This window comes from Echeneis naucrates, chromosome 9 (assembly GCF_900963305.1).
Source record: "Echeneis naucrates chromosome 9, fEcheNa1.1, whole genome shotgun sequence".
NCBI classification, from domain to species: Eukaryota; Metazoa; Chordata; class Actinopteri; order Carangiformes; family Echeneidae; genus Echeneis; species Echeneis naucrates.
Window position 1 is genome coordinate 15,178,161 of NC_042519.1, and position 22,536 is coordinate 15,200,696.

At 42.5% G+C, this 22,536-nt stretch overlaps 3 protein-coding genes across 3 annotated transcripts; 2 read left to right on the forward strand and 1 right to left on the reverse strand.

The window, feature by feature from the left end:
• Window positions 1-1,211: 1,211 nt before the first annotated feature.
• On the reverse strand, window positions 1,212-5,094 carry LOC115048733 (neurofilament medium polypeptide). The gene is made up of 4 exons (XM_029510445.1): window positions 4,344-5,094; window positions 3,101-3,300; window positions 2,871-2,995; window positions 1,212-2,779 (listed from the first exon to the last, which is right to left on the reverse strand). Exons 1-4 carry the CDS (start codon window positions 5,092-5,094, stop codon window positions 1,519-1,521), a joined length of 2,337 nt encoding a protein of 778 aa, XP_029366305.1. The 3' UTR covers window positions 1,212-1,518.
• Window positions 5,095-7,589: 2,495 nt separating this feature from the next.
• Window positions 7,590-13,074, forward strand: fancg (FA complementation group G). The gene is made up of 14 exons (XM_029510935.1): window positions 7,590-7,757; window positions 8,311-8,407; window positions 8,522-8,647; window positions 8,762-8,925; window positions 9,291-9,438; window positions 9,802-9,932; window positions 10,026-10,172; window positions 10,359-10,519; window positions 10,655-10,727; window positions 10,874-11,190; window positions 11,270-11,310; window positions 11,421-11,594; window positions 12,089-12,203; window positions 12,712-13,074. The coding sequence occupies exons 1-14, from the start codon at window positions 7,689-7,691 to the stop codon at window positions 12,803-12,805; spliced, it is 1,857 nt and encodes a 618-aa protein (XP_029366795.1). The 5' UTR covers window positions 7,590-7,688; the 3' UTR covers window positions 12,806-13,074.
• Window positions 13,075-13,442: 368 nt separating this feature from the next.
• Window positions 13,443-21,067, forward strand: vcp (valosin containing protein). The gene is made up of 17 exons (XM_029510112.1): window positions 13,443-13,579; window positions 15,138-15,249; window positions 15,334-15,506; window positions 15,587-15,729; window positions 15,836-15,966; window positions 16,051-16,182; window positions 16,640-16,742; window positions 17,073-17,206; window positions 17,373-17,508; window positions 17,691-17,803; window positions 18,162-18,326; window positions 18,438-18,560; window positions 18,646-18,858; window positions 19,048-19,356; window positions 19,709-19,864; window positions 19,989-20,143; window positions 20,459-21,067. The coding sequence occupies exons 1-17, from the start codon at window positions 13,563-13,565 to the stop codon at window positions 20,562-20,564; spliced, it is 2,421 nt and encodes an 806-aa protein (XP_029365972.1). The 5' UTR covers window positions 13,443-13,562; the 3' UTR covers window positions 20,565-21,067.
• The last annotated feature ends 1,469 nt before the right edge of the window (window positions 21,068-22,536 follow it).

Here is a 22,536-nt window from a genome sequence, read left to right on the forward strand (position 1 = left end):
TGTGTTTTTCTCACAGTGCGCTCCAACTTTGACAGATTTATAAAATACGTTTCTCCTTGGTGGCGCATTCTGGATACTCATTTCACAGTTTTGTGACTGTGATATTACTTTCTGATAACATTATAAACTGTTAAAAGGGGATTTCAAGTTTTTTTCACCTCTCTCAGTCTTGGAATCGTTTTTGGGTAATAACACTTCTGATGCTACTTCACTATTGTGAAAAAAGAAAGTGCAAAAAGAATGAGCCTTTTTTTTTTTGCTGTAATTCCATCTTTCGCTGGTTAAGTTGGGTGATAAGAACGGTGAAAACCAAGGACACAGGAGTTTTATTTGTTTACCTTATTTCAACAGGAATCGGTGCCAATTATTGTGTCCAAGTACATTTTGTCATTTCATTATTGAACACCTTTTTTTTTTATATGTTTGTTTTGTAAAGCAAGACACTTAAAGATAACCATTTAACATTTGACATTTAAAAATATATATATATATATTCTGGCTTTGTATTCACTAACATATTCTGATTTATGAACTCGAACTTCTTGGATGCCAGTAACTGTGACCGGGACTGTATCAGGATTAGAGAGGCTACAGCTGTAGTGTGTGCTCTCTGCTGGGAAATAAGAAAAAAAAATGAATTTCTGCTGTGCAAGAAAGCAGCACTGCTTTATATAGGAATGTGGTCTCTGCGATGTGAAAAAGGGTGGAACAGCCCCCCTCCCCTTCCTCAACCGCAATGCAGTGCAGTTACTCACAGCCTCACACATTGTGTAACTGTTGTAGCCTCTATTTAATAAATCTTCACTTAAGGTCAGTGTGGAATAGATTTATTTTTTTGTATTGTCACGGGTTGAGAAGCCACCACCAAAAAGCTTGTTGTGTTTGATTTTTCATTCTTTATTTTGTGTTTCATATTGCATATACTCAGCAGTGTATACATAGCACAGTCATCATTGTCCTAGCGTTGCAGACCAGAATAGTGAGATGCTGCAGTTCACCTGTCGGGAGAAGCTGCATTAAGGTGCACAACAAGCAAAATTCCAGTCTTTCATACTGATGTAACTGTAAATATAATATAGACATTTTCATCTCCTTAAATATACATTTTCATATTCAATATCTGTCACAATCTTTAGCTTGACATTGTTTTGACATCTCTACCCTTGTGAAGGCTTGTGTAGGTACAGCAGGCCCCTGTGGTCCCGGGCAGCGGGATTCGGTTTAAATGCACTTATTTATTAAGGGGTAGTCGTCACATTCAGATAGAGTTTAGAGCATTCTGCATTCACTACAGTCGTACATCAGAAGCATCAGGGATGTGTAATGGCCATACTTAGGGAGCAAGGGGGTTATTTGCTACAGAAATCACTATTGCTGACATACCATTACCTGCTTTGTTTTGGACACTACAGTGCCCGTCTGGGCTGCTGGGTAGTTCCAGCTTCTCTGCCCTGTTCTGCCTTCCCTCCTTTATAGTTCTTTGGCATCTCCACCTCTGGCATTGAAGCAGAGCCAGGCCTACTTCTTGGCCTTCTCCTTGCTCTCCTTTGACTCCGTATCAGAAGACTTCTCTGCTTTTCCTTCTTCCTTCACCTCCTTACTCTCATCTTTACTGGTGTCTTTTTTCTCCTCTGGCTTCTTTACCTCTTGCTTGCTCTCTGTTTTTTGTTGCTCCGCTTTAGGAGCAGGCTTCTCCTCCGGCTTCTTCTCCTCCTTCTTGGCTTCTGTTTTCTCAGCCTCTGCTTTTGGGGCAGGTTTTGGCTCTGTCTCAGTCTTCTCTGATTTAGGAGCAGTGGGTTTCTCCTCCTTAGCTGGGGGAGTGCTTTCTTTAGCCTCGGGCTTGGGGGCAGGTTTATCTTCTGCAGGCTTGCTGGGAGCAGCAGGTTTGGAAGTGTCATCCTTCTTTGGTGCTTCATCTGCTTTTGTGTCTTTCTTTGTATCAGGTTTGTCTGCTTTCTCTGCTTTGCTCTCTGTTTCTTTTTCCTTGGGCTCCTGCTTCTTCTCCTCCTTCACAGGCTGCTCTTTCTCTTTCTTTTCCTCCTTGACAGGCTGAGGCTTCTCCTCTTTCTTCTCTTCTTTTGGGGTTTCTTTGTCAGTGACAGGCTTGGCCTTCTCTTTCTCAGGAGACTTTGGTTCAGGAGTCTTGGGACGAGGAGATTTAGACTCAGGAGATTTGCTGGGTGGGGATTTTGACTCAGGTGACTTTGGTGCAGGGGACTTTGATTCAACTCCTGCAGGGGATTTAACTGCAGGAGACTTAGGAGGCGATTTGGCTGCTGGTGATTTAGATTCTGGTGATTTCTGGGGAGATTTGGATTCTGGTGATTTGACAGTGGGAGATTTAGGCTGAGGAGATTTTGAAGGAGAGGATGGAGCCTCTTCTGGGGTTTTGGACTTTTCTTCTTCCTCAACTGCCTCTTCTTCCTCCCCCTTCTCCTCCCCTTCCTCCTCCTTTGCCTCCTCTTCCTTTTCCTCCTCTTTCTCTTCCTCTTCTTCCTCATCCTTATCTTCCCCTTCCTCACCTTCACCTTCTTCTTCTTTGGTTTCCTCACCTTCCTTTTCTTCCTCTCCTTCTTCCTCCTCTTCTTCTTTCTTTTCCTCCTCCTCTGCCTCCTCTGTCACTTCTGTCACCTGGGTCTCATCTGTCTGTTCCTCCACAATGACTGTATCTGAGATTTCCTCTCCTTTCACTTTCATGTGAGCAGTGAATCTGCTTTCCAAGTAGGAGTATGGACTTCCTCCTGACACAAAGCGATTCTCCTCTCCCTCCAGGAGCTTCCTGTTTTAAAAATCAAAAAATACATCCATTACCATAAGAACTAAAAAAAAAAAAAAAAAACAATTTTAATGTGGCTTAAACCCTGACAAACCTGTAGGCAGCAATCTCAATATCTAGAGCCATCTTCACATTCAGCAGGTCCTGGTAGTCTTTCAGCTGGCTTGCCATTTCCCACTTGGTGGTTTTTAGCTCATTATCCAGCTGATTGATGGTCTCCTGCAAAGCAAAAACACACAGTATCACCCTAATGGTATGAAATGATTTATGTGATGGATGTGCACTGCGGGTTTTCTCTTTGATGGGTAAGTGACAGATTTGTGCCTGTAGTGAGCTGAGGTCATCATGGTGTCTGTCTTCACTCTCCATACGCTGCCTCTCCAGTGACTCCTTGGTTCCTCGGAGAGTCTCCAGCTCTACGGTGCGGCTCTGGAGCTGACGGCGGTACTCTCCAATCTCTTCCTGGGTCCCACGAATGGCATCCTGATTGGACCTTGCAGCTTCAGACAGACGCTCCATACGGACTGCAGGAATCGCAGACAAAGAATGATGTAAGATATTTTGCTGTGTCACACCAACAGCTGTAAGCAACCTGCCTACACTGGAACAAAGACAAATTCAGTATTTGTATTTAGTCAATAGCAAACACTGGAGGTTTTTCTAATCCTGAGATAAGTGACCTGTCTGCTACACTGATGGCCCGAGAGAGCAGTCACAGCTGGGAGCCTAAGTGACCTTGACAGTGTCCATCTGCCTGTCAGTAGTCTGACTCAGCTTGTTGCCTCATCCAAGAGTGAATGAGCCTCACTGCTGCAGTCAGCTGGACACCAAACTGGGAGGGAGGTCATTACTGTCTGTATCCAGTCAGCATGTAAATGCACCGAGCAGGAAGAGGTGAGAGACGCCACTGAACTGCTGTCTTCTCTCTGCTTAGGCAGATGATGTCAGTTGCTGAGACTGCCTTGTTTCATCCACCCCGTGAAGATGCAGGCTATTTCTACATCCTTTGTAAACCTCAGACTAGACATCTGAGAGGATGACTGTTCAAAGTGACCTTGACAGGCTGTTCTATATGTAGAGGTCCAGGGTTAGGAACCATGAACACAACAAACAGAGACGGACGACACACATGGGGAGGGACACACCCATTGTTATGCCCAGGGAGAGCGCAAATGAATCCGTCTCTTCCCTCTCTACGTGCCATCCCCCTCCTCCAGCGCTTGGCTGAAGTAAAGCCCTCACTCTGCGGCAGCGGTGCGGTCACAGAAACACGCACCATAATTTACGATGAGCTCATTTCATTTCAATCGTTCGATCGTTTTGCATTGTCTACTTTTGGTTTTCTTTTGTGTTTGATTTTTCTTCTTTAAACTGATTTGTCAGGCTAGTGGTGACTTTTTAAAAACACACCACAACGTTGTTTTTTTTTTTTTTAAAGTATGCTCTAAAAGTGTAATATCCACCAACAAAATACTTACTTCAGCTTCAGGCAGAGAAAATGTGATTTTAACTTTTTATATATATATATTACACCTTTTTTAATCTTTACCTTTCCGACCTTTCTCACCTTTAAACCATTCCTCTGCGTGCGTTGCGCTCTTGGATGCGTGACTGTCCAGCTGTGAGCGGATCTCTCGCAGTGCGCTGGTCACATCCGCCTTCAGCGCGTCCCGCATGTTGAAGCTCACCTCTGCGCCCTGAATCTGAGCCAGGAGCTCCGCCACTTCTTCTTCGTGGTTCCTCTTGAGGAAAGCGGCCTCCTCCTCCAGGGCGCCGAGCTTCTTGTCCAGCTCCAGCCGCGCCAGCCGGCACTCCTCCACGTACTTCTTCATGGCGCGGGCGGCAGCCTCCAGCTCCTCCCGGTTCCGCGCCTCGTCCTCCAGTCGGGCCCGCAGGTGCTGGATGTCCTCCTCCAGGTGCTCATGCTCCAAGGCCGTGCGGGCTTTCTCCCCGGTCAGCTGCTGGAGGAGACCCCTGAGGTCGCCCAGCTCTCTCTCGTAGTGCTCCCCGACAGACGCACGTCCGGCCTGGCTCTGCCGCAGTGCAGCCGCTTCTGCCTCCAGGTTGCGGTTGTGCATCTCCAGGTTCCGCACCTTGTCGATGTATCCGGCGAAGCGGTCGTTCAGAGCCTGCAGGATCTCCTTCTCGCTCCTCCGCGTCATGTCGCCGTTGAAGGTCTCCAGGCTGTCGGAGGAGGACGGCTGGCTGTAGGCGAGGCGGCGGCGCTGGGAGTGGAAGCCGCTGGAGGACACGGAGCCGGGCCGTGCCTTGCGGTACGACGTCGGGCCGAAGAAGTGGTGCTCCACCGTGAAACTCATGTTGGCCGGTTCAGAGGAGAACTGACTGCAGCAGGAGGGGAGCTCCGGGTTTATATAGGAGGGAGGGAAAAGCCAGTAGTCAGCATCAGGACACCCTCAATTTAAAGAGATATCTATTGTTCAGCATGCGCAGGGAAACACTCAGTGTGGAAGTTGCTGATGACTTTTTGAGGAGGTGTTAATGAGATTTATAGCAGCAACAATCCAAAGGAGAGACTAATGGTTTTATAACATATAAAATGTTTGGGAGGCATCACTTGTCTATATCATGTCTCTCAAGACATCTGGATAAAACACTAGCCGGTCTGTTTGTTCAATAATTTGAGTAAATTAAGGCCTCTTTGCAACACTATTTTATTTGTAGTAATTATCATGGATTTTTAATAACGTCTCTCATTTTCTACCATTCATTTCAAGGTTATATTTGAAGACATATTAATAATATACATATTATATATAATTTTATGTGAACTGATTTTTTCGTGGGTGTGCAGCTTGTTCTGCTGATGCTCTAGCTTCACTGCTGCAGTGTGAGTTTGCAGATCCATGCCATCCCCCCTCTGGGATTCAGCTGCCTGGCCATTGATAGTCTCTCTCTCTCGCTTCCCTCTTACAACACAAAAATAGTTTACTTTTGCCCCTTTTTCTTCAAATGCATCTTTTCATCTCTCCGTGTTTGTCTCTTTTTTTCACATACAAACGGTTGCAGGACGAGCATGGCGTGACAGCAGTAACAAAAAAGAAAGGAAAAAGCAGCAGCATAAACTTTATAGTGCATGTAGAATCACACATTAGGGTGTCTACTGAGACAAGATGATACAGCATTCACACAAAATACACTGAGCTGTCTGTTGATCCAAAGAGATAACTGCTCTGTGAGGGGGACCAGCTCTGCACGTACAGCACCTATTGATTACTCAAACTCAGGGTGAATGAGTTTGCTCTGCATCCTATAAAAGGGGCAGGAAGAACGGTACTTGCCTCTGCCCTGAGGTATAGCTTGAAGACTCGATGGATCAGAACACACTAATTTCTCTGTAGTGGATTTTGTATTTTTCATCTATTTGAACATGTGCGTATAGTCAGAACCCAGGGGGCTGTGCGACACACAAGTACTTGACCTGTCCTCCAATTGTGGTGTCAAGTCTGTTAGAGCACAACATCTCACATCATTTTTTTGAAGAAAGAGATACCAGGTGTAAATAACGTGCCACATCCCCTCCCTCCACTGACTTCATGTTTTATAGATGAGTATAACGGAGCTGAGTCAGCAGAATTCAGCTGTGTGGTTGTGTGGGGGGTCTCATGTTCAGTAGCGCATGTTAGATGATACTGTGTTGCTGGTAGAGCATGTTAAGATCTTTGAACCAAGAGATGGGATCATGGAATCATACGTTAAAAGTAAATACACTAAGTATTTATAAACACAAATTTTTGTGATTGTGATACGCACGTTTTGGTCAAAGATGATGGTAACACAATTAGTAATATGTATTAAATCCTCCTGCAATAAGATGAATAAAGGTCATCCACAAAATGCCCAACAGTCAATAGGGCAGAGAAACAAACTTAGGCGGTTGTATATCTCCTTAAAATGCAGCCTGCCCTTCAGCGGTGCCATTGTTCATCGCAGTAAAAGGTTTAAATGGAGGTTTGAAGTCTTGCCATGGAATTGACATTGGGACAAGAAGGTGGGAGGCTCTTGCTGTGTAGCCTTGTCCTTGAAGGGATGGATAGAGAGACGCAGGCTGTATTAGACAGAGATAGAAAATAGCAAGATCAATGCGGGGGAAAATGTCTGAAAACAGCGAAACCTTTTCACGGGGGACATGAAAGGCGTAGGGAGCTGGCATGGAATGCAGCTTTGTGTGCGTTATGTATGTGAATGTTTAAGCAGCTGCATAGTGTGTGTCTGTAGCAGTGGACATCAGGATCATCCCTTGTTGCTCCCCATGGTGGTATATTTAGAAGCTTTCATTGACTTATGACAATGATAGAAAAGAGGAGCAGACCGAGGATGCAGACAGACAACAGTGGGTGAGAGGGGAGGAAGGGGGAGGAAATGGGTGAGAAAAAAGGGAGTCACCTTGTGGGGGGACAGCTAAAGAAAAATGGCTGTCCATGCAGTCTCAAGGATGACTCAGCTGTAACATCACCGAGGCCTTGGCCTCTGTTTACCTCCTCTGGACCTTCATTTATTCATGCATGTCATTGTGGTGGCGTGGCAGTGTGAGTCACAGTGATTTCTGTCAGGACAGCCATCTTTGACAGTGAAAGCACATGCACGAAGGCTGCGAAGGTTTGATTGTCTGTGCGTTCACCCTGAGTGCTGTAACATCAGTGACAAGCGGCATCAGCCCCTCGCACTTCTGCTGGCGGTCTGAAACGTGGTGGCTGGAGTTTCCAGAAGAAACTTAACGTGGCTTAGTTACGGCGCCACCTGGCGGCCGGCCGGCGACGAGCTGCTGTCATTTCCGGGTCCGGCCGCCGAGGGAGCCCGTCCTCACCGCGGGAAACACCGCGCTTCTCCTTCCCGGGTCAAAGCAGGGAAAGTCCAAATAAAACGGCTGCTTTCTTCACAAAACGGCGATAAAATGCGTCGACACACGTCTTTGCTAAACACATGGCTGCAGGAAAACAACGAACTGGTCAACAAGTGGAAGGTACGTTCACAGACAGAGAAGCGTGTCGTCTGTCATTTATTCAACTGCTGATACAAAAACAGAACGTGAAAAAGATTTGAAAGGCGAAAAAGGCCACGGTTCATCCTGCAGAGCATCTATGATAAACACTAATAAAAAAAAAATTACGACCAAACACAGAATAAGTTTTAATGTTCTAGGAAATATAACCTCCAAGAAGAAAAAGCTCTGCTTTCAAAGGTGTAACCAATTGACGTGGAGCCTTTTCATTAACATATAGACTTGTTTCTAAATTATATATGGAGAAAATATTAATGACTGATCATATGTTTGGCATGTAAAATCTTTTTTGAGAATTAATTTACTACTTTTTCTAATGTTTACAGTGAATTACAATATACAATCATCTCTGAAATAATATAATGTGACGTAGCAATTTTGAAAATGCATAAAGTTCAGTTACTTCATAATTTGACTTCAATAAATACTTAAATAAATGTACCTGGTCACTTTCCAATCATACACAGTGCCGAAATGTAGCGAACTCTGTGCTTTCACTTGGTTGTATCAACAGAGGGATGGAGGAGGAGACATCGAGAGACGAGATCGGAACCCCATTCACCTGAGAAGGTGTTGCTCTGAGTTTCACAAACTTTACAGGAAAATGCAAGGTCCAAGCTCCATCTTCTTCATCATCCAAGATCTTAAACTGTTAGAGATTATCTTGTACCATTGTTCATCTTCCACCCCCATTCCTCTCATTTAACCCTGTTCCACGTCTACAGGCATCCCTCCTCTTGCAGATCACGCCTATTTGGAGCTGTTCGTGGTGTACAATGCCTGTGTGTGTGCCACTGCTCAGTCTCAGTTCAGAGAAGTGGAACTGCTCCTCAAACAAGCACTACAGAGAGGTAAGCTCTCTGTAGCGCTCTATGTCAAAACCAAAGATATCATGGGAACTTAGGTCATACATCCAGTTTCATATTAATTCAAAAGATTCCTGAGCTTGCTCTTGATCCCTGCAGCTCTACAGATCGCAGAGGACAACTCAGACCCTCCTTTGTTTTGGAGAGGAGTTCTCAAATCAGTGAGAAACACAGCTTTGAATCCCTGTGTGCTGTACCTTCTTTGTCTGCAATGGGCAATTTGGTTGGCCACCTGCCAGTTGGAAACTATACTGGAATTAAAGGTAAGACTCATGTATACACCTCATGTTTTTTGTGTGTTATTCAATCTGGCTTGCTAAAGAGATAGTTGTAAGTTAGCCTCTGGTGTGGACCAAGCCACTTTACTAAGTCCTCCGAAACTAATAAGTCTCAGTTACCCTTCCAATTGAACTTTTCTGTGCTGCCTTTGTGATGTTATGGAAGAGGAGGAGGTTAGATGAAGTTCGTATGAATATGCGCTACATAGTATGTGTCTATAATTTCAGTTTTTCAGCTCACATGTTGGTCGCCGTGCCTCGTTGTCTCCTCCCATTATATTATTACTGTGGATTTGACAGAAATAAAACAGCTTTATAAAATTGTACTATATTATCTACTTGTGATGCAGGAGGAGCTGTCCTCTCTATGTGAGACACTGTGCGGTGGAGTCGGGAATGACACAAAGATTGGAGCAATGCCCTCTGAGAATCCTCTGCTGGTGACAGATCCAAGGAGGCTTGTTGAATTACTGCGGATCTGCACTTGCATTGTCCAAAGTGAGAAACATTCATGGTTTTTGTTTCTGCTCTGCTCACGATTTCTGCTCTGTTTACTTTGCTATAATGAATTCTAACAAAAGAGTACTGGGGCAGACAAACAGTTGTAGCACAAGAGAAATATCTGAATTCAAACAGCTGTGTTGATATTTGTGTTATATGATTGATCTGGGTAAATTTCAGTGCAGTAATTTCAGTTGTTGACAGGTTCCTAAGCCCATGAACTGGGAGGGGTTCTTTAATTTAGGCAATTTTTTATTTAAACTGGACACAAAGATGTAGGATATTGATTCATAAGTTCACTCCTTTTGAATCTGGTATTTTTAATCTTGTGTATTCCCGTGCACTGTATGTTTCATTTAGGTGCTGAAAGGTTGAGTGAGGGTCAGAGTTCAGAAACACTGGCTGATCTACAGTCAGCTTCCTCCCTGCCAGCACCCAGAACTCTCGTAGCATATGTACACTTTCTCTCAGGCTACTGCCTTGTCCATATGGTACAAAATCACACTGCTCATACAAACAAAATTGAGCCTATTAGGTATGCGAATTTGCATCCACTAAATGTATTGTTTTGCATTTGTCTCCAGAGACGCCCTCACATGGCACTGCAGTGTTACAGGAAGGCGCTAGAGATTGACTTCTATTGTGTATGTGCTCTGTATCAGAGCATGCTCATCTACCGACAGCTGGGCAATGTGCAGGCTGAGATACAAGCTCTTCGCCTGCTGCACTCAGTGAGTGACACACATTTTAGACACAGATATATGAGAGGAATGAGAAAGAACAGGGGCTGTTTGCTTTTAAAATGTTCCTTAACATTTATCTTGCAGTCATAGAACAGACTTCATTGTAGACACTAACATGTATCGACTTAAGTGTAGGTGTGTATACTGAAACATGAAACCTTTCTTGTTCCACAGAGTTTGATGCTGCCCTCTGCTCCAGATCCCATTCTTCCTGATACTCATCCCCTCTACCCGTCCTTACTGCTTTGCAGCCAATCACTGCGCAACCTGCTTTCAATTCCCTCTGCCCTCTCTGTCCTTCACACTTTGGCCCTTAAGTGTCTGCGCAATGGGAGGTGAGATGACCAGTGTGAAACTCAGACTTTGTGTCTCTTTCTTACTGATGCCTGACTTCTTCTCAAAACCAGATGGAGACAAGAATAGTGGATGCTGTAATTTTTTTTCAATGGGTGTGGTCTGTATTTCTGCAGGGTGTCAGAGGGCGTAGAGCATTATCTGGACCTGCTGGCTGTTCTTCGCTCAGAGGATCCAGATGGAATAAGAGTAAAAACACTAACTGAAAATCACGTTATTGCATTATTGTGTACCCTGTAAGCTAATTAGTGAGAAGTCAGATGGAATTTTTTGCATGAAAATATACTGTCTTAAGATGTTAAGTAATATATATTTCTTTTGTTTCTCTGTCTTAGGTCCATGCTGATGCCGCTCCCCTCTCCAGGTTGCCTGAGATTTACCTGGAGGCTGGTGTTGCCTTGCTCATGGCCTCTCGGCCTGAAGATTGCATGGTGGTGTGTGATGAAGTCATCAGCACAACACTCGAGCTCCTGCCAGAGAGGCTGGTGTTGGAAGAGCCAGAGGATAGGAGTAAGGCAGACCCCAGGGACGTGAGTTCCGAGGGCGAAGATAAGATGGCAATGTTACTGTGGGTGGGGGCTGCCTACCTCCTACAGGGTCACTGCCACCTTTACCTGAAGGACTGGAAACAAGCTGTGACTCACTACAGTAGGTCTGTAAGATAAATCTTTTTCTTGACATAATGTGTTAGTTTATATCCAGCTTTTGAGAAATTTTATCCTGCATTTTAGGTGTATCAACCTATTGGTGAAGGTCCAGTATAAAAAGAAAGGTGAGTACCTTTCTGATTTGATTGAAGCTGAGGAGGAAAATTTCCATTTCTCTCCCAACCTTTGGCTAGAGTTATTTTATGCATCATATCTTGTTCATGTTCAATTACAGGTTGTCAACCGCAAATCCCCACTTCAAACATGGTTGTTAAGCAGGACACAAATCTGTGTATCCTCCAAAGGCTGAAGGGTCTTTCACTAGCTGGTAGGGGTGTCAGCTTTGCCCAGACCGACCAACTAAGAGAGGCATTGCGGGACCTCCTACTTGGTCTACAAGCATTACCAGGTATATATGTCATTTTTGAGAGAATCATTGCAGTGACAGCACTGTAACCCTAACCCAAACCCTGTAGAGGCACAAAAGGCCTTTACATGGGCACTAGTACTGATATCATGCAACCCATCCTTTCCCATTAAGTCTCTTTATTTTAGAAGTATTCAAATACACAGTGTTTTTAATCAAATTAAAAATAAATGTGTGTGGCTTTGAACCATGGTCGTGTGTGCATAAAAAAAATAGTTTTACTGAATGTCACTGAAGCAAATTTTTTCAAATCATTTGTTTTCTTTAACAAGGAGCAGCTTGTTATAAAAATGTAAACCATAAGCTATTGCTATCATCTTCATACTATGTCCCATAGGCTTTTAGACACACCATCTAACTTTTTTTTTCTTAACTGAGCTGAGAACTCAGTCATTGATATGAATACATCATAGTGCTGTGGTGAATTAGCGTGGTTTGTGTGGTTCTTTGTCCACCTCATCATGTTGTGTGTGCAGAGTGTGTGGGTGCAGGTCTGTGGTGTGGTGAAGTGTTGTGGAGACTTGGCAGGAGACAGGAGGCAGCAGCTTGTTGGGAAAAGACCTGGACTTTGACCACACAGTCCTCAGTGGAGTAAGACAATGCCATTCTTCTATTCATTTTCTTCTATTTCTATTATTTTCTCTATTCATGTCCAGTATCTGCCGTTTTCACAAAAATCCATCTCCTGGTTAAGTTTGTATAAATGTATTTTTCAGTTCAGGTTATCTGGTGCTATGTATGTTTGTGTGTGGTCACACCACAAGAAAAATATTGAAGGAATACCTACAATAAATATTATCATGAAAATTTAAATAAATTATTCATTTTGGCCAAATTAGAATCAAAATCGCCTTTACTCGCCAATACAAATCACAAGTGGTTCCTTGAACTGCATTTGAGATGTATTCTGGTGCTCCATATATGTTTCTCTGTTGGACCTAGATACAATCTGAATGTGTGTAACCAACAGATATAAAACGTAATAGGTCTGAACATGACATAAAATTAAAGCTCTTAGAAGTGTATTTAGTTTCATGATCCTTTAAGCAGAGCATTTACCATGCCCTGATGTTACTCTCCTGACTGTCTTGCATTGCAGGAATCTTCCTGTGTACCTTCAGGAGTCCCAGTCTGGCCCTTCGTTGGACTCTGCTGATCTACGGCGCAAAGTGCAGGAACTTGCTCTTAACTAGTCAACCTGGAGAGAAACAAAGGAAGAATGAACCATCACTTTCTGCAGAGGATGAACTTTCTCAGCCCTTTTATCTGAAACTAATACACTCAACGAATAAAGCAAATTTTCTTGAGACAGCGTGTTGGAAGATGAGAATAAATTCATGTTATATACTACAAAGCTGAAAGTGATCTGTTGGTTCAAATGTGTACCATGTATCACTGCATGTTGGGCATGCAACAATAGTCAAGATTTAATTTAATGAATAAAAGTGGTTTTCTATGTGAAATAAATTAACTAGTAAATACCCCTTCTCTCTCCAGTGCCTTCTCCTATCTATGAAGCTGTGATTCATTTGCAGATCCCCTCTAAGCCAATCTGGTGTGATCAGAAGTAAAAACCAAGTTTCACGCTTTCATGGCTCTTCGATGTCAACGCGGTAAACGCTAATTGGACGCCTTCAGTTGGCGACGAACCAATAAAAGAAAAGCTGGTGACATTAGGAACAGCCAACGGCTTGCAATTGGCTCAATTCCACAACATACTGGGTAGCGGTGTGTTCTAAGCAATTTCATTGGCTACCGAGTTTGCCTGGCAGCTTCCAGCCAATCAGAAGGCAGGATGGATCCAGCTCACAGTATAAGTGTAAAGAAAAGCACGGAAACGGCTGGTCTTTCGTGTGAGAGCACAGAGCGAACAAAACTGAAACCGGTTAAACCCTTTAAACGTTTATCCACAATTCCTTTATTTATTGATAGTAATCCAGGTGGACGACCATGGCCTCGGGAGGGGAGTAAGTAGAAATGCGTTTAGTCTTGTTAAAATCGTCTTTTTCCCGAACAATTGCTGATAGCGAATGGCATTTAAATAGCTAGCGTCAGCTCGGAAAACGTTAGTTTATTAAAGTTAGCTTAAATGCTAATACATTAACGAGTTTGCTAGCAGAAGCGCTAATGGGGTCACTTACTGCAGCCTCCGCACTTATGCCAGTTGGTTGAATTACCTCATGCTACAAACCCAGTGGCAGCTGGAGAGTGACCCGGTTAATTGTTGACAGTTGTTGGGCTGTTGTCGTTTTTCAGTTGACGGTACCGGGGTAGCCGGTTGTGTGACAGCGGCTCGACAAAGCGCAGTCATTGCTGTCGTGTTTGAATGCTAACGTTAGCTTAGCAACAGTGTCAAGGCCAAAGCCATCTACTGTCTCACCGACAGGATGGCCTGTTCACCGTCTAATAGCCTAGACCGAGATTAGGCGTGGAATTGTACAGAATGTATACCAAAGCGGCCCCCAAACGGCAAAGGGTTGGAAAATGGGCAAACACCTTTTTATGGGGGAAGACGTTAGTCCTCCAGATGGCTAACCCCATGGCCAGCGGTCTGTAGCTACGGACCAGTGCATCAAAGCTAGCAGGCTAGCTGAGCTGGCTGTTCATTTTAAATGATCGACAATTTAGGCGTGCTATATTTTCCCGTTAGCTCAACAGTGGAAAAAACAGATTTGATTAATATGTAGCGGACGGATACTTTGTCAGTTGACGCATTTAAGATCACAGTGCAGATGTAACGGGTTGTCTTTTTTAGGGACAGCCTAGCTAGCCAACAAAGTTTTTTTTCTAATTCTTTTGCTGTGTCATCTGCGCTCGCTTGCTTGCCAGTCAGCTAGCTTGAAAGCTATCGCTAGCATGCTAACAACATGAAGAGAAACAAATCCGGTCCAGGGGCTCTCTGGAAACTCACGGATTTTTATCGTAACATGTTAGTGTTAGATAGTTTGTATGGTTGGGAGGTATTTTCCATGCCTAACGTTATTTACTGAAAATGTAAAATTATGTAAACGACCTGATTTCAGTTGTGCTGATAGATGTGTGTTTGATGAATGTTTATATTATTCATTCTGAAAGATTTCATATATGCACAGTAGGGTATTGGTAAACTTGACTAATGGCTTGAGACTGCCACGTCGATTTGCAATGCTAATTCCCTAAAGATTCTACTAGAATATGGACAATGCAATACAAATGCATAATTATTTTTTTATTTTTTTTTATAATTTAATTAAATGTTTTGAAATAGGTAGGAGTATGAGTGGGAAGTACTTAACCCCCTGAAAGAAAGTCACCCTGAGATATAACGAAAAGTGATTCTCAAATTTCCCCATAGACCTATCCTAGAAACTGAAAGTCTGAGTAGTTTCATGGAGCACTGTCAAAGCCAGGTTCGCCATGGGTACTAATAGTGATGTTGCCAACCTTGTTGACCATAGTAATGTTTGGATCTTATCACTTATGTCCTTTCTCTCTCAATTGCACATTCAACCACTAATTTCTTTCATCTATATCTCATGATCATAGATCCAAAAATGATGATTTAGCCACTGCTATTCTGAAACAGAAGAACAGACCCAACAGACTGATTGTTGATGAATCTATCAATGAAGACAACAGTGTGGTCTCACTCTCTCAGGTAAACATTTAGCGTTTTTATCAATTACTGATGTTGCCAATGTCTGGGTGTTTTTCATGAGATGGTTGTATAATGTGTTTAAAGACCAAGATGGACGAGCTGCAGCTCTTCCGAGGAGACACAGTGCTGATGAAGGGAAAGAAGAGGCGGGAGACTGTGTGCATCGTATTGTCTGATGAGACCTGTTCTGATGAAAAGGTTCGCATGAACAGGGTGGTCCGCAACAATCTGAGGGTCCATCTGGGTGATATCATCAGGTGGGGAGAAAAGCACACACCAAATGTCTTTTCACATCACTAGAAAACAAGTTATCTTATAAGTCTAATATCTCCATCAGCATTCAGCCATGTCCTGATGTGAAATATGGAAAGAGGATCCATGTTCTGCCAATAGATGACACAGTAGAAGGAATTACTGGAAACCTGTTTGAGGTCTATCTGAAGCCATACTTCTTAGAGGCATACAGGCCAATCCGCAAAGGTATCAATTTTTGGTGTCAGGAAAAAAATGAAAAGATTTTCTGTGTATGTCACCATGTAGTTTTCTGAATGGCAAAGTTAATGTTCTTGTACTTTACCTTGTAAAGGTGATATTTTCCTGGTCAGAGGTGGCATGCGAGCTGTGGAATTCAAGGTGGTGGAGACTGATCCTTCCCCCTACTGTATTGTTGCTCCTGATACAGTCATCCACTGCGAGGGAGAACCAATCAGAAGAGAGGTGGGTGCAGGTACAGTGTATTGGTTGCCGCTTACCAAAAATAAATTACATTGAAATGTGATAATCCCTTGTTGGAATATGCAGGATGAGGAAGAGTCCCTGAACGAGGTGGGCTATGATGACATTGGTGGAGTGAGGAAGCAGCTGGCTCAGATCAAAGAGATGGTGGAACTCCCTCTAAGACATCCCGCACTGTTCAAGGCCATAGGAGTCAAGGTATAGTGTCTTTATTTAGCATGAAGGCCTATATTGTTGAATTTGAATTGAACTTGGGTGAACTGAAAATTAAGAAGTGAGTGCTATATTTCTAAGATTTTATCTAAAACATTGCCCATCCTGTATTTTGACAGTGTGTGCTGTAAGAATACTTGCAGATAAGAATAACAGTGGCAAATATTGATTTGTTAAATTTTACTGCATAGCTGACATTGTTGAATCACTGGACCACACCTATGCAAAGCAAGAAATAAATGCACAACTGTTATGCCCATCCATCCATCTTTATCTGCTTATCCAGGGTCGGTTCACGGGGACTGTATTATGTATTCTGCTAATTTTGGCTTGTTTAGTTATCTTAAGATTACTGACTCAAAAATGTAAATCCTTTTTTATTTATTTATCTTTTTTAAATCTTGGTGTTCATCATGATTTTAAAACTTGTTGTCCACTTCAGCCTCCACGTGGTATCCTACTATATGGACCCCCTGGAACTGGAAAGACCTTGATTGCGAGAGCTGTGGCCAATGAAACTGGAGCCTTCTTTTTCCTGATTAATGGTGAGAACAGCTACCTACATTTATGTTCCAAAATCTTCCATCAACTTTTAGATTTTACACTTGTCTTTGTAGTGTTAAGAAATAAGAGATTTGTGAAAGATCTCTTATTCGTAAGATTTCCTTTCTTATTAAGTCTTAGTATAGTCATAAAGTTCTGTTAGTAGGCGTTGGTGTTTCATCTCCTGGAGTAAGGTTGAGGAAATTTGTATTGATGATCTGTTACATTTGCAGTTTTGCCATTAATTTCTATTATTTACTTGTGATTCATACATACTATTGTTTTATTTTACAGCTTTTGTCTGAAATGAAACCTTGTCTCTTTATTTTTAGGTCCTGAGATCATGAGCAAGTTGGCTGGAGAGAGTGAGAGTAACCTGAGAAAGGCCTTTGAGGAGGCAGAGAAAAATGCTCCTGCGATCATCTTTATTGATGAGCTTGATGCAATCGCTCCTAAGAGAGAGAAGGTCAGTGGGAAGAGCGCAACACTTAAATGCATATCTGAATATAACAGGATGGGGCATATGTATAATTTATGGGCATCTGAGTAAAATAAATGGGGGGGGGGTATATTTTACTTTGGCTAGCTTTAATATCTTAATAGTAATGTTGCAATTTGTGTTGTGTTCTTAGACCCATGGAGAGGTGGAGAGGCGCATTGTTTCTCAGCTGCTTACTCTTATGGACGGCTTGAAACAGAGAGCTCATGTTATCGTCATGGCTGCCACCAACAGACCTAACAGCATTGACCCAGCTCTCAGGAGATTTGGTAAATTGTGGATGTCATTAGTAAACTTGAAGAACCATCCTCTGTGTTAATGAATACATACATTGGCATGAAAGTTTGACACTTTTTCCTCTGCAGTAAATTTTGGGTAGATTTTCCTCTGGTGTGTATTCTATAGCTCTCAAGTTATTTGAACTGTGTGTATCAACTCCCACTGTCTCCAGGGCGTTTTGATAGGGAAGTGGACATTGGAATACCTGATGCCACTGGCAGGTTGGAGATTCTTCAGATTCACACAAAGAACATGAAGTTGGCTGATGATGTTGACTTAGAGCAGGTCTGTACAGATTATTCTGTTCTCATAGTCAAATGATCCCTCACCACACACTGCTAGGATGATGTGATTTTGTAAAATGCCATTTAAAATTGTACATAATTCTATTTAATGAAATCTGTAATCAGCTGCCCAAAATTTAGGTACCCTTAATATTTACATTGACTGATCACACACTGTGTTGAGCATGCTGTGATGAAATTCTAAACTTGCTGTATTACATGGGTATAGATTACTAGCCGGTAGATGGGTAAATTTATTAATGAAATATACTGTCATATGTAAATGTACAGGTTTGTTAAGATTGGTTGGACACTTTAACAGGAACTGCTTTTTAAGAAATATTGTGCTCTCTATGTAGGTAGCCAATGAGACCCATGGACATGTGGGTGCAGATCTGGCTGCTCTCTGCTCTGAGGCTGCCCTGCAGGCCATCAGGAAGAAAATGGACCTGATTGACCTGGAGGACGAGACCATTGATGCTGAAGTAATGAACTCACTTGCTGTCACCATGGATGACTTCAAGGTATGATTTTTATGATATGGTTTTTGCTGTGGGGTATGCGTTACAGTAAGATGCTGCCATAGTTTATAAGGGTCACCTCAATATTAACTTGGTCACTGCTTTTTTTTACAGTGGGCTCTTAGCCAGAGCAACCCATCAGCACTGAGGGAGACAGTTGTTGAAGTTCCCAACATCACCTGGGAGGATATCGGTGGTCTGGATGATGTTAAGAGGGAGCTGCAGGAGTTGGTGCAGGTATGAAGGTCCTTCAGAGATCATGTCTATGCTGATTATTACAAACTGTTCAACTCAAAATCTATCCCCTCCTATTTAACTTCAGTATCCAGTGGAGCACCCAGACAAGTTCCTCAAGTTTGGCATGACCCCATCCAAGGGTGTGCTGTTCTATGGTCCTCCTGGTTGTGGTAAGACTCTGCTGGCCAAAGCCATTGCCAATGAGTGCCAGGCAAATTTCATCTCCATCAAAGGACCTGAGCTGCTCACCATGTGGTTTGGAGAGTCTGAGGCCAATGTCAGAGAGATTTTTGACAAGGTGAGGTTTTTATGGACTCTATGGCACATGGGTCCAGGAAAGTGTGGTGTTTTTTTTTTTTTTTTTTTTTTTTTTTTTTTTTTTTTTAAATAAACCTGTGGGGGGGAAGAGGTGCTAAAATGTTTTCAGCTACTTTCAAACTTCAGAATGAACATCTATACTGACTAAAGCCATTCTTGTGTTTCCCAGGCTCGTCAAGCTGCCCCATGCGTTCTCTTCTTCGATGAGCTGGACTCCATAGCCAAGGCCCGTGGTGGCAATGTGGGAGATGGTGGTGGAGCAGCTGACCGTGTCATCAACCAGATCCTGACTGAGATGGATGGTATGTCCAGCAAAAAGAACGTTTTCATCATTGGGGCCACAAACAGACCAGACATCATCGACCCTGCCATTCTGAGACCTGGACGTCTGGACCAGCTAATCTACATCCCCCTACCTGACGAGAAGAGCAGGATCAGCATCCTGAAGGCAAACCTCCGCAAGAGTCCTATCAGCAAGGTGAAAGGACCGCTTCTCATAGAAATGCTTACAGAAACTACTTTTACCACGTTTAAATGCCTTTGTTTCGAGTATAGATTTATTTTTTTCTCGCCAAATATTTATTTTTAATGAGGGGGCTCCAAAGTGTTGGGATACCCCCCCCAAGGCGGTTTTAAGTGTTGAGCACAGCAACATTTTAACACACTAGAGTTGGTATTAATTTCTCAAAGTTCCATAGGGAACTTAACATTTTCAGATTTCATTAATTTCCCGCCTTTATAATTTAAACTGGACCTGAGTTACAATTTGTTATAATAAATGAAAACAGAACAGCAACAAACTTGAAACTGTAAATGTTTTTGTTTGATAGGATGTGGACCTGGACTTCCTGGCCAAGATGACCAATGGCTTCTCTGGAGCTGATCTTACAGAGATCTGCCAGCGGGCATGTAAACTGGCCATCAGAGAGAGCATTGAGAATGAAATCCGCAGAGAAAGAGAGAGGCAGACCAACCCATCAGCCATGGTCAGTTGTTTTTCTGTCCCTTTTTTGCTTTTTCTGATTTGACATCTGATTGAGCATCTGCATACTGCTACTGCTCTGCATATGCTTCTGATTTATTTCATCTTTATGTTCTGATTTTGCATAGGAGGTGGAAGAGGACGATCCTGTGCCAGAGATCAGGAAGGACCACTTTGAAGAGGCAATGCGATTTGCTCGTCGCTCTGTTAGTGACAATGACATTCGCAAATATGAGATGTTTGCTCAGACACTGCAGCAGAGCCGTGGCTTTGGCAGCTTCAGGTACACTTTCTTACATCTTGCGTTAGCACATGTGCCAGTACTTGTTTCTAGGTTTTGGACAAGGACACACTTGACAGTGTCTGACATACACACTGACTTTCTGTAGGGCAGAAGACAATGCTCGTGATATTTTGATATGATTGGACTAGAGCAGCATTAAATGGAGCCAACTTCTCAAGATATTGTTTGATCTGCTTGTGTAAAAACATGGTTCTGACTTAATTTCACAGCAATGGGAATGTTGTATTGGTTACATGTCTGAAGACTAAATTATTCAATGCCGTATTAACGAGAAATTAATACTTTTTCTTTCAGGTTTCCCTCCAGTGCCACAGGTGGCAGTGGTCCAAGCCATGGCTCAGGAGGAACTGGCAGCGGACCAGTCTTCAATGAGGATAATGACGATGACCTTTATGGATAAATGCACACTGCCCCATAGTGGTCAGTACTGGGATCACATCTGTACAAATTCTCCCCAGATTCCACATTTTTAGGACTTTGTGCTTCTTTCATGTGTTCCTGTTTTGTTTTGTTTTGTTTTGTTTTTTTTTCTTCTTTTTTTTTTTCCCCCTCTTTTGTATGATTTCCCCTGGAAAAAGCATGTAGCCGCTTGGTTTGCCCTGGCTTTGATGTGGGTGGGGTTAAAGGGATGTTGGAAATGGAAGGTGAGTGACTGCAGAATTTTTGGTGGGGTGGGTGGGGTTTTATTGAGTGGCCTCATTTTCAGTATATCATAAACATGAATGGCTTTTAGTGATGGGATTCTATGCTAGACTATAAGAAAGAAAGGAGAAAAAAAAAACATTGCTAATGACTTCCTCTTTTTTTTTTAAAAAAAATAAACAGTAGCATATAATGTATTACAAATTTGTCAAAGTTATGTTGTTGAAAATAAAATCTCACAAATTGGGGGTGTTAGCAGTCTGTTTTGAAATTTTTTTTTTTTTTTTTTTTTTTTTTAATTGCTGCAGAGTTGATTGTACATTTGTTGTCTTACATTTGATTGTTTCAAAGTGAGGATAGTGAAAAAGCATGAAGACAAACATTTGTTTGAAATGAGAAAGTTCAGAATCTCACTGGGGTCATTGTTATATATTCAAACTAATATTGCCTAATTATGCTACCTGAAACTTAAAAAGGTCATTAAGAGACTTCACCATTTTGTTTACTCACTAACATAGATGGTAAACGACTTATACCCTGATCAACAATGCCTGTTGGCCTCTGCTCAATTATTATTATTATTTTATTTTTTATTTTTTTGGTTTACTCACCAACATACAGACTAGAAATTTATGTGATCATGGGGGTTATTCCAACACTGTCCCTAAATAAAGCCAGACTATACTAATAAGTCTAAGCTTAAATGTCGCCATCTCAAGCTTCATCAAGCCTCAAATTGTTCCACTAAAGCGGATCAGCCTTGTTTAATCAAGGCTCATTTAGGCCTGGCTTGCATAGCCTGGCTTCGTGCTCCACATGCTCTATATAAGAAGCCCGGATGAATGGCTGGATGAAAATGATGAAATTATGCACTAAGATGGGAAACCCAGAGCAAAAAGCGACAAACACAAAAAATGCCTTGCTCTTAACTTGTGGAAGGAAAGACTGAATGTGCAAGTTTCTGTTATTGTAATATTACTAAAAGCGTTTTCTGTTGTATGAATATTTCTGTACAAATGAGCCTAATCATTTTTTGAGTTAAATGTGAATGTCTTGTTTAACAAAAAGTATATGGGTTCAGAAAAAAGATAGCTTGAACGAAAATCAGAGGTCAAACGAGAAGTGTTCCTGTAGAGGTCCCTCATCGTCCTTCCATACTCCTGAAGGGCCAGGTATACAATGTAACATGCCCTTTCTGGAGTGACCCTGCGGCCTCTGAGGCACTGGATCCTACAGAGGTTAAAGTGTTTGTGAGCTTGAAGCTTTCATGGAAGACATGCGTAAAATGTAGTATATTAATGTAAAACCTGGACTTCAGTTGGCCAAAGTTCATTTCGATCCATGCCCTAGTCTTTTGAGTGGGCACAGTTAAAGGCACTCTGCCTCTGTTCCAGGCTCTGAGAAGGCTGAGAGCAGGTAAGGCATGCAAACATACCCTCTGTCCTCAAGGAGCACTGTATTAAACTCCCCTGCAGAGTCAGAAAGGTGCCTTACATATCACAACGTAGCTTAATAATATAGATTCCCTCTTTTTGTATTAAGCAGAACTGGATTTAACTATTTCAGTACAAACACTGCAAACACAAACACAGTAACGGACAACAGCCATTGATATGATAGACCTTAAACGTTTTCTTGTTGATCAAACACACGAAAAAAGTAATTGAAATAACGTACATAAAACCAGAGTTCCTCCTCTGAGTGCATCTGTCCAGGACACATGTAGAGTA

What these genes read in the sequence shown, in the direction of transcription:
- LOC115048733 (XM_029510445.1), bottom strand. Translation starts at nt 5,094, where the DNA reads ATGAGTTTCACGGTGGAGCACCACTTCTTCGGCCCGACGTCGTACCGC. An exon ending in CGCAGAGGAATGGTTTAAAG is followed by an intron (nt 3,301 to 4,343) that starts GTGAGAAAGGTC and finishes CGATTCCTGCAG; the next exon opens with TCCGTATGGAGCGTCTGTCT. An exon ending in ATTGAGATTGCTGCCTACAG is followed by an intron (nt 2,780 to 2,870) that starts GTTTGTCAGGGT and finishes TTTTTAAAACAG; the next exon opens with GAAGCTCCTGGAGGGAGAGG.
- fancg (XM_029510935.1), top strand. Translation starts at nt 7,689, where the DNA reads ATGCGTCGACACACGTCTTTGCTAAACACATGGCTGCAGGAAAACAAC. An exon ending in AACTGGTCAACAAGTGGAAG is followed by an intron (nt 7,758 to 8,310) that starts GTACGTTCACAG and finishes TTGTATCAACAG; the next exon opens with AGGGATGGAGGAGGAGACAT. An exon ending in CTGCACTTGCATTGTCCAAA is followed by an intron (nt 9,439 to 9,801) that starts GTGAGAAACATT and finishes TGTTTCATTTAG; the next exon opens with GTGCTGAAAGGTTGAGTGAG.
- vcp (XM_029510112.1), top strand. An exon ending in GAGAACCAATCAGAAGAGAG is followed by an intron (nt 15,967 to 16,050) that starts GTGGGTGCAGGT and finishes TGGAATATGCAG; the next exon opens with GATGAGGAAGAGTCCCTGAA. An exon ending in CGTGGCTTTGGCAGCTTCAG is followed by an intron (nt 20,144 to 20,458) that starts GTACACTTTCTT and finishes TTTTTCTTTCAG; the next exon opens with GTTTCCCTCCAGTGCCACAG.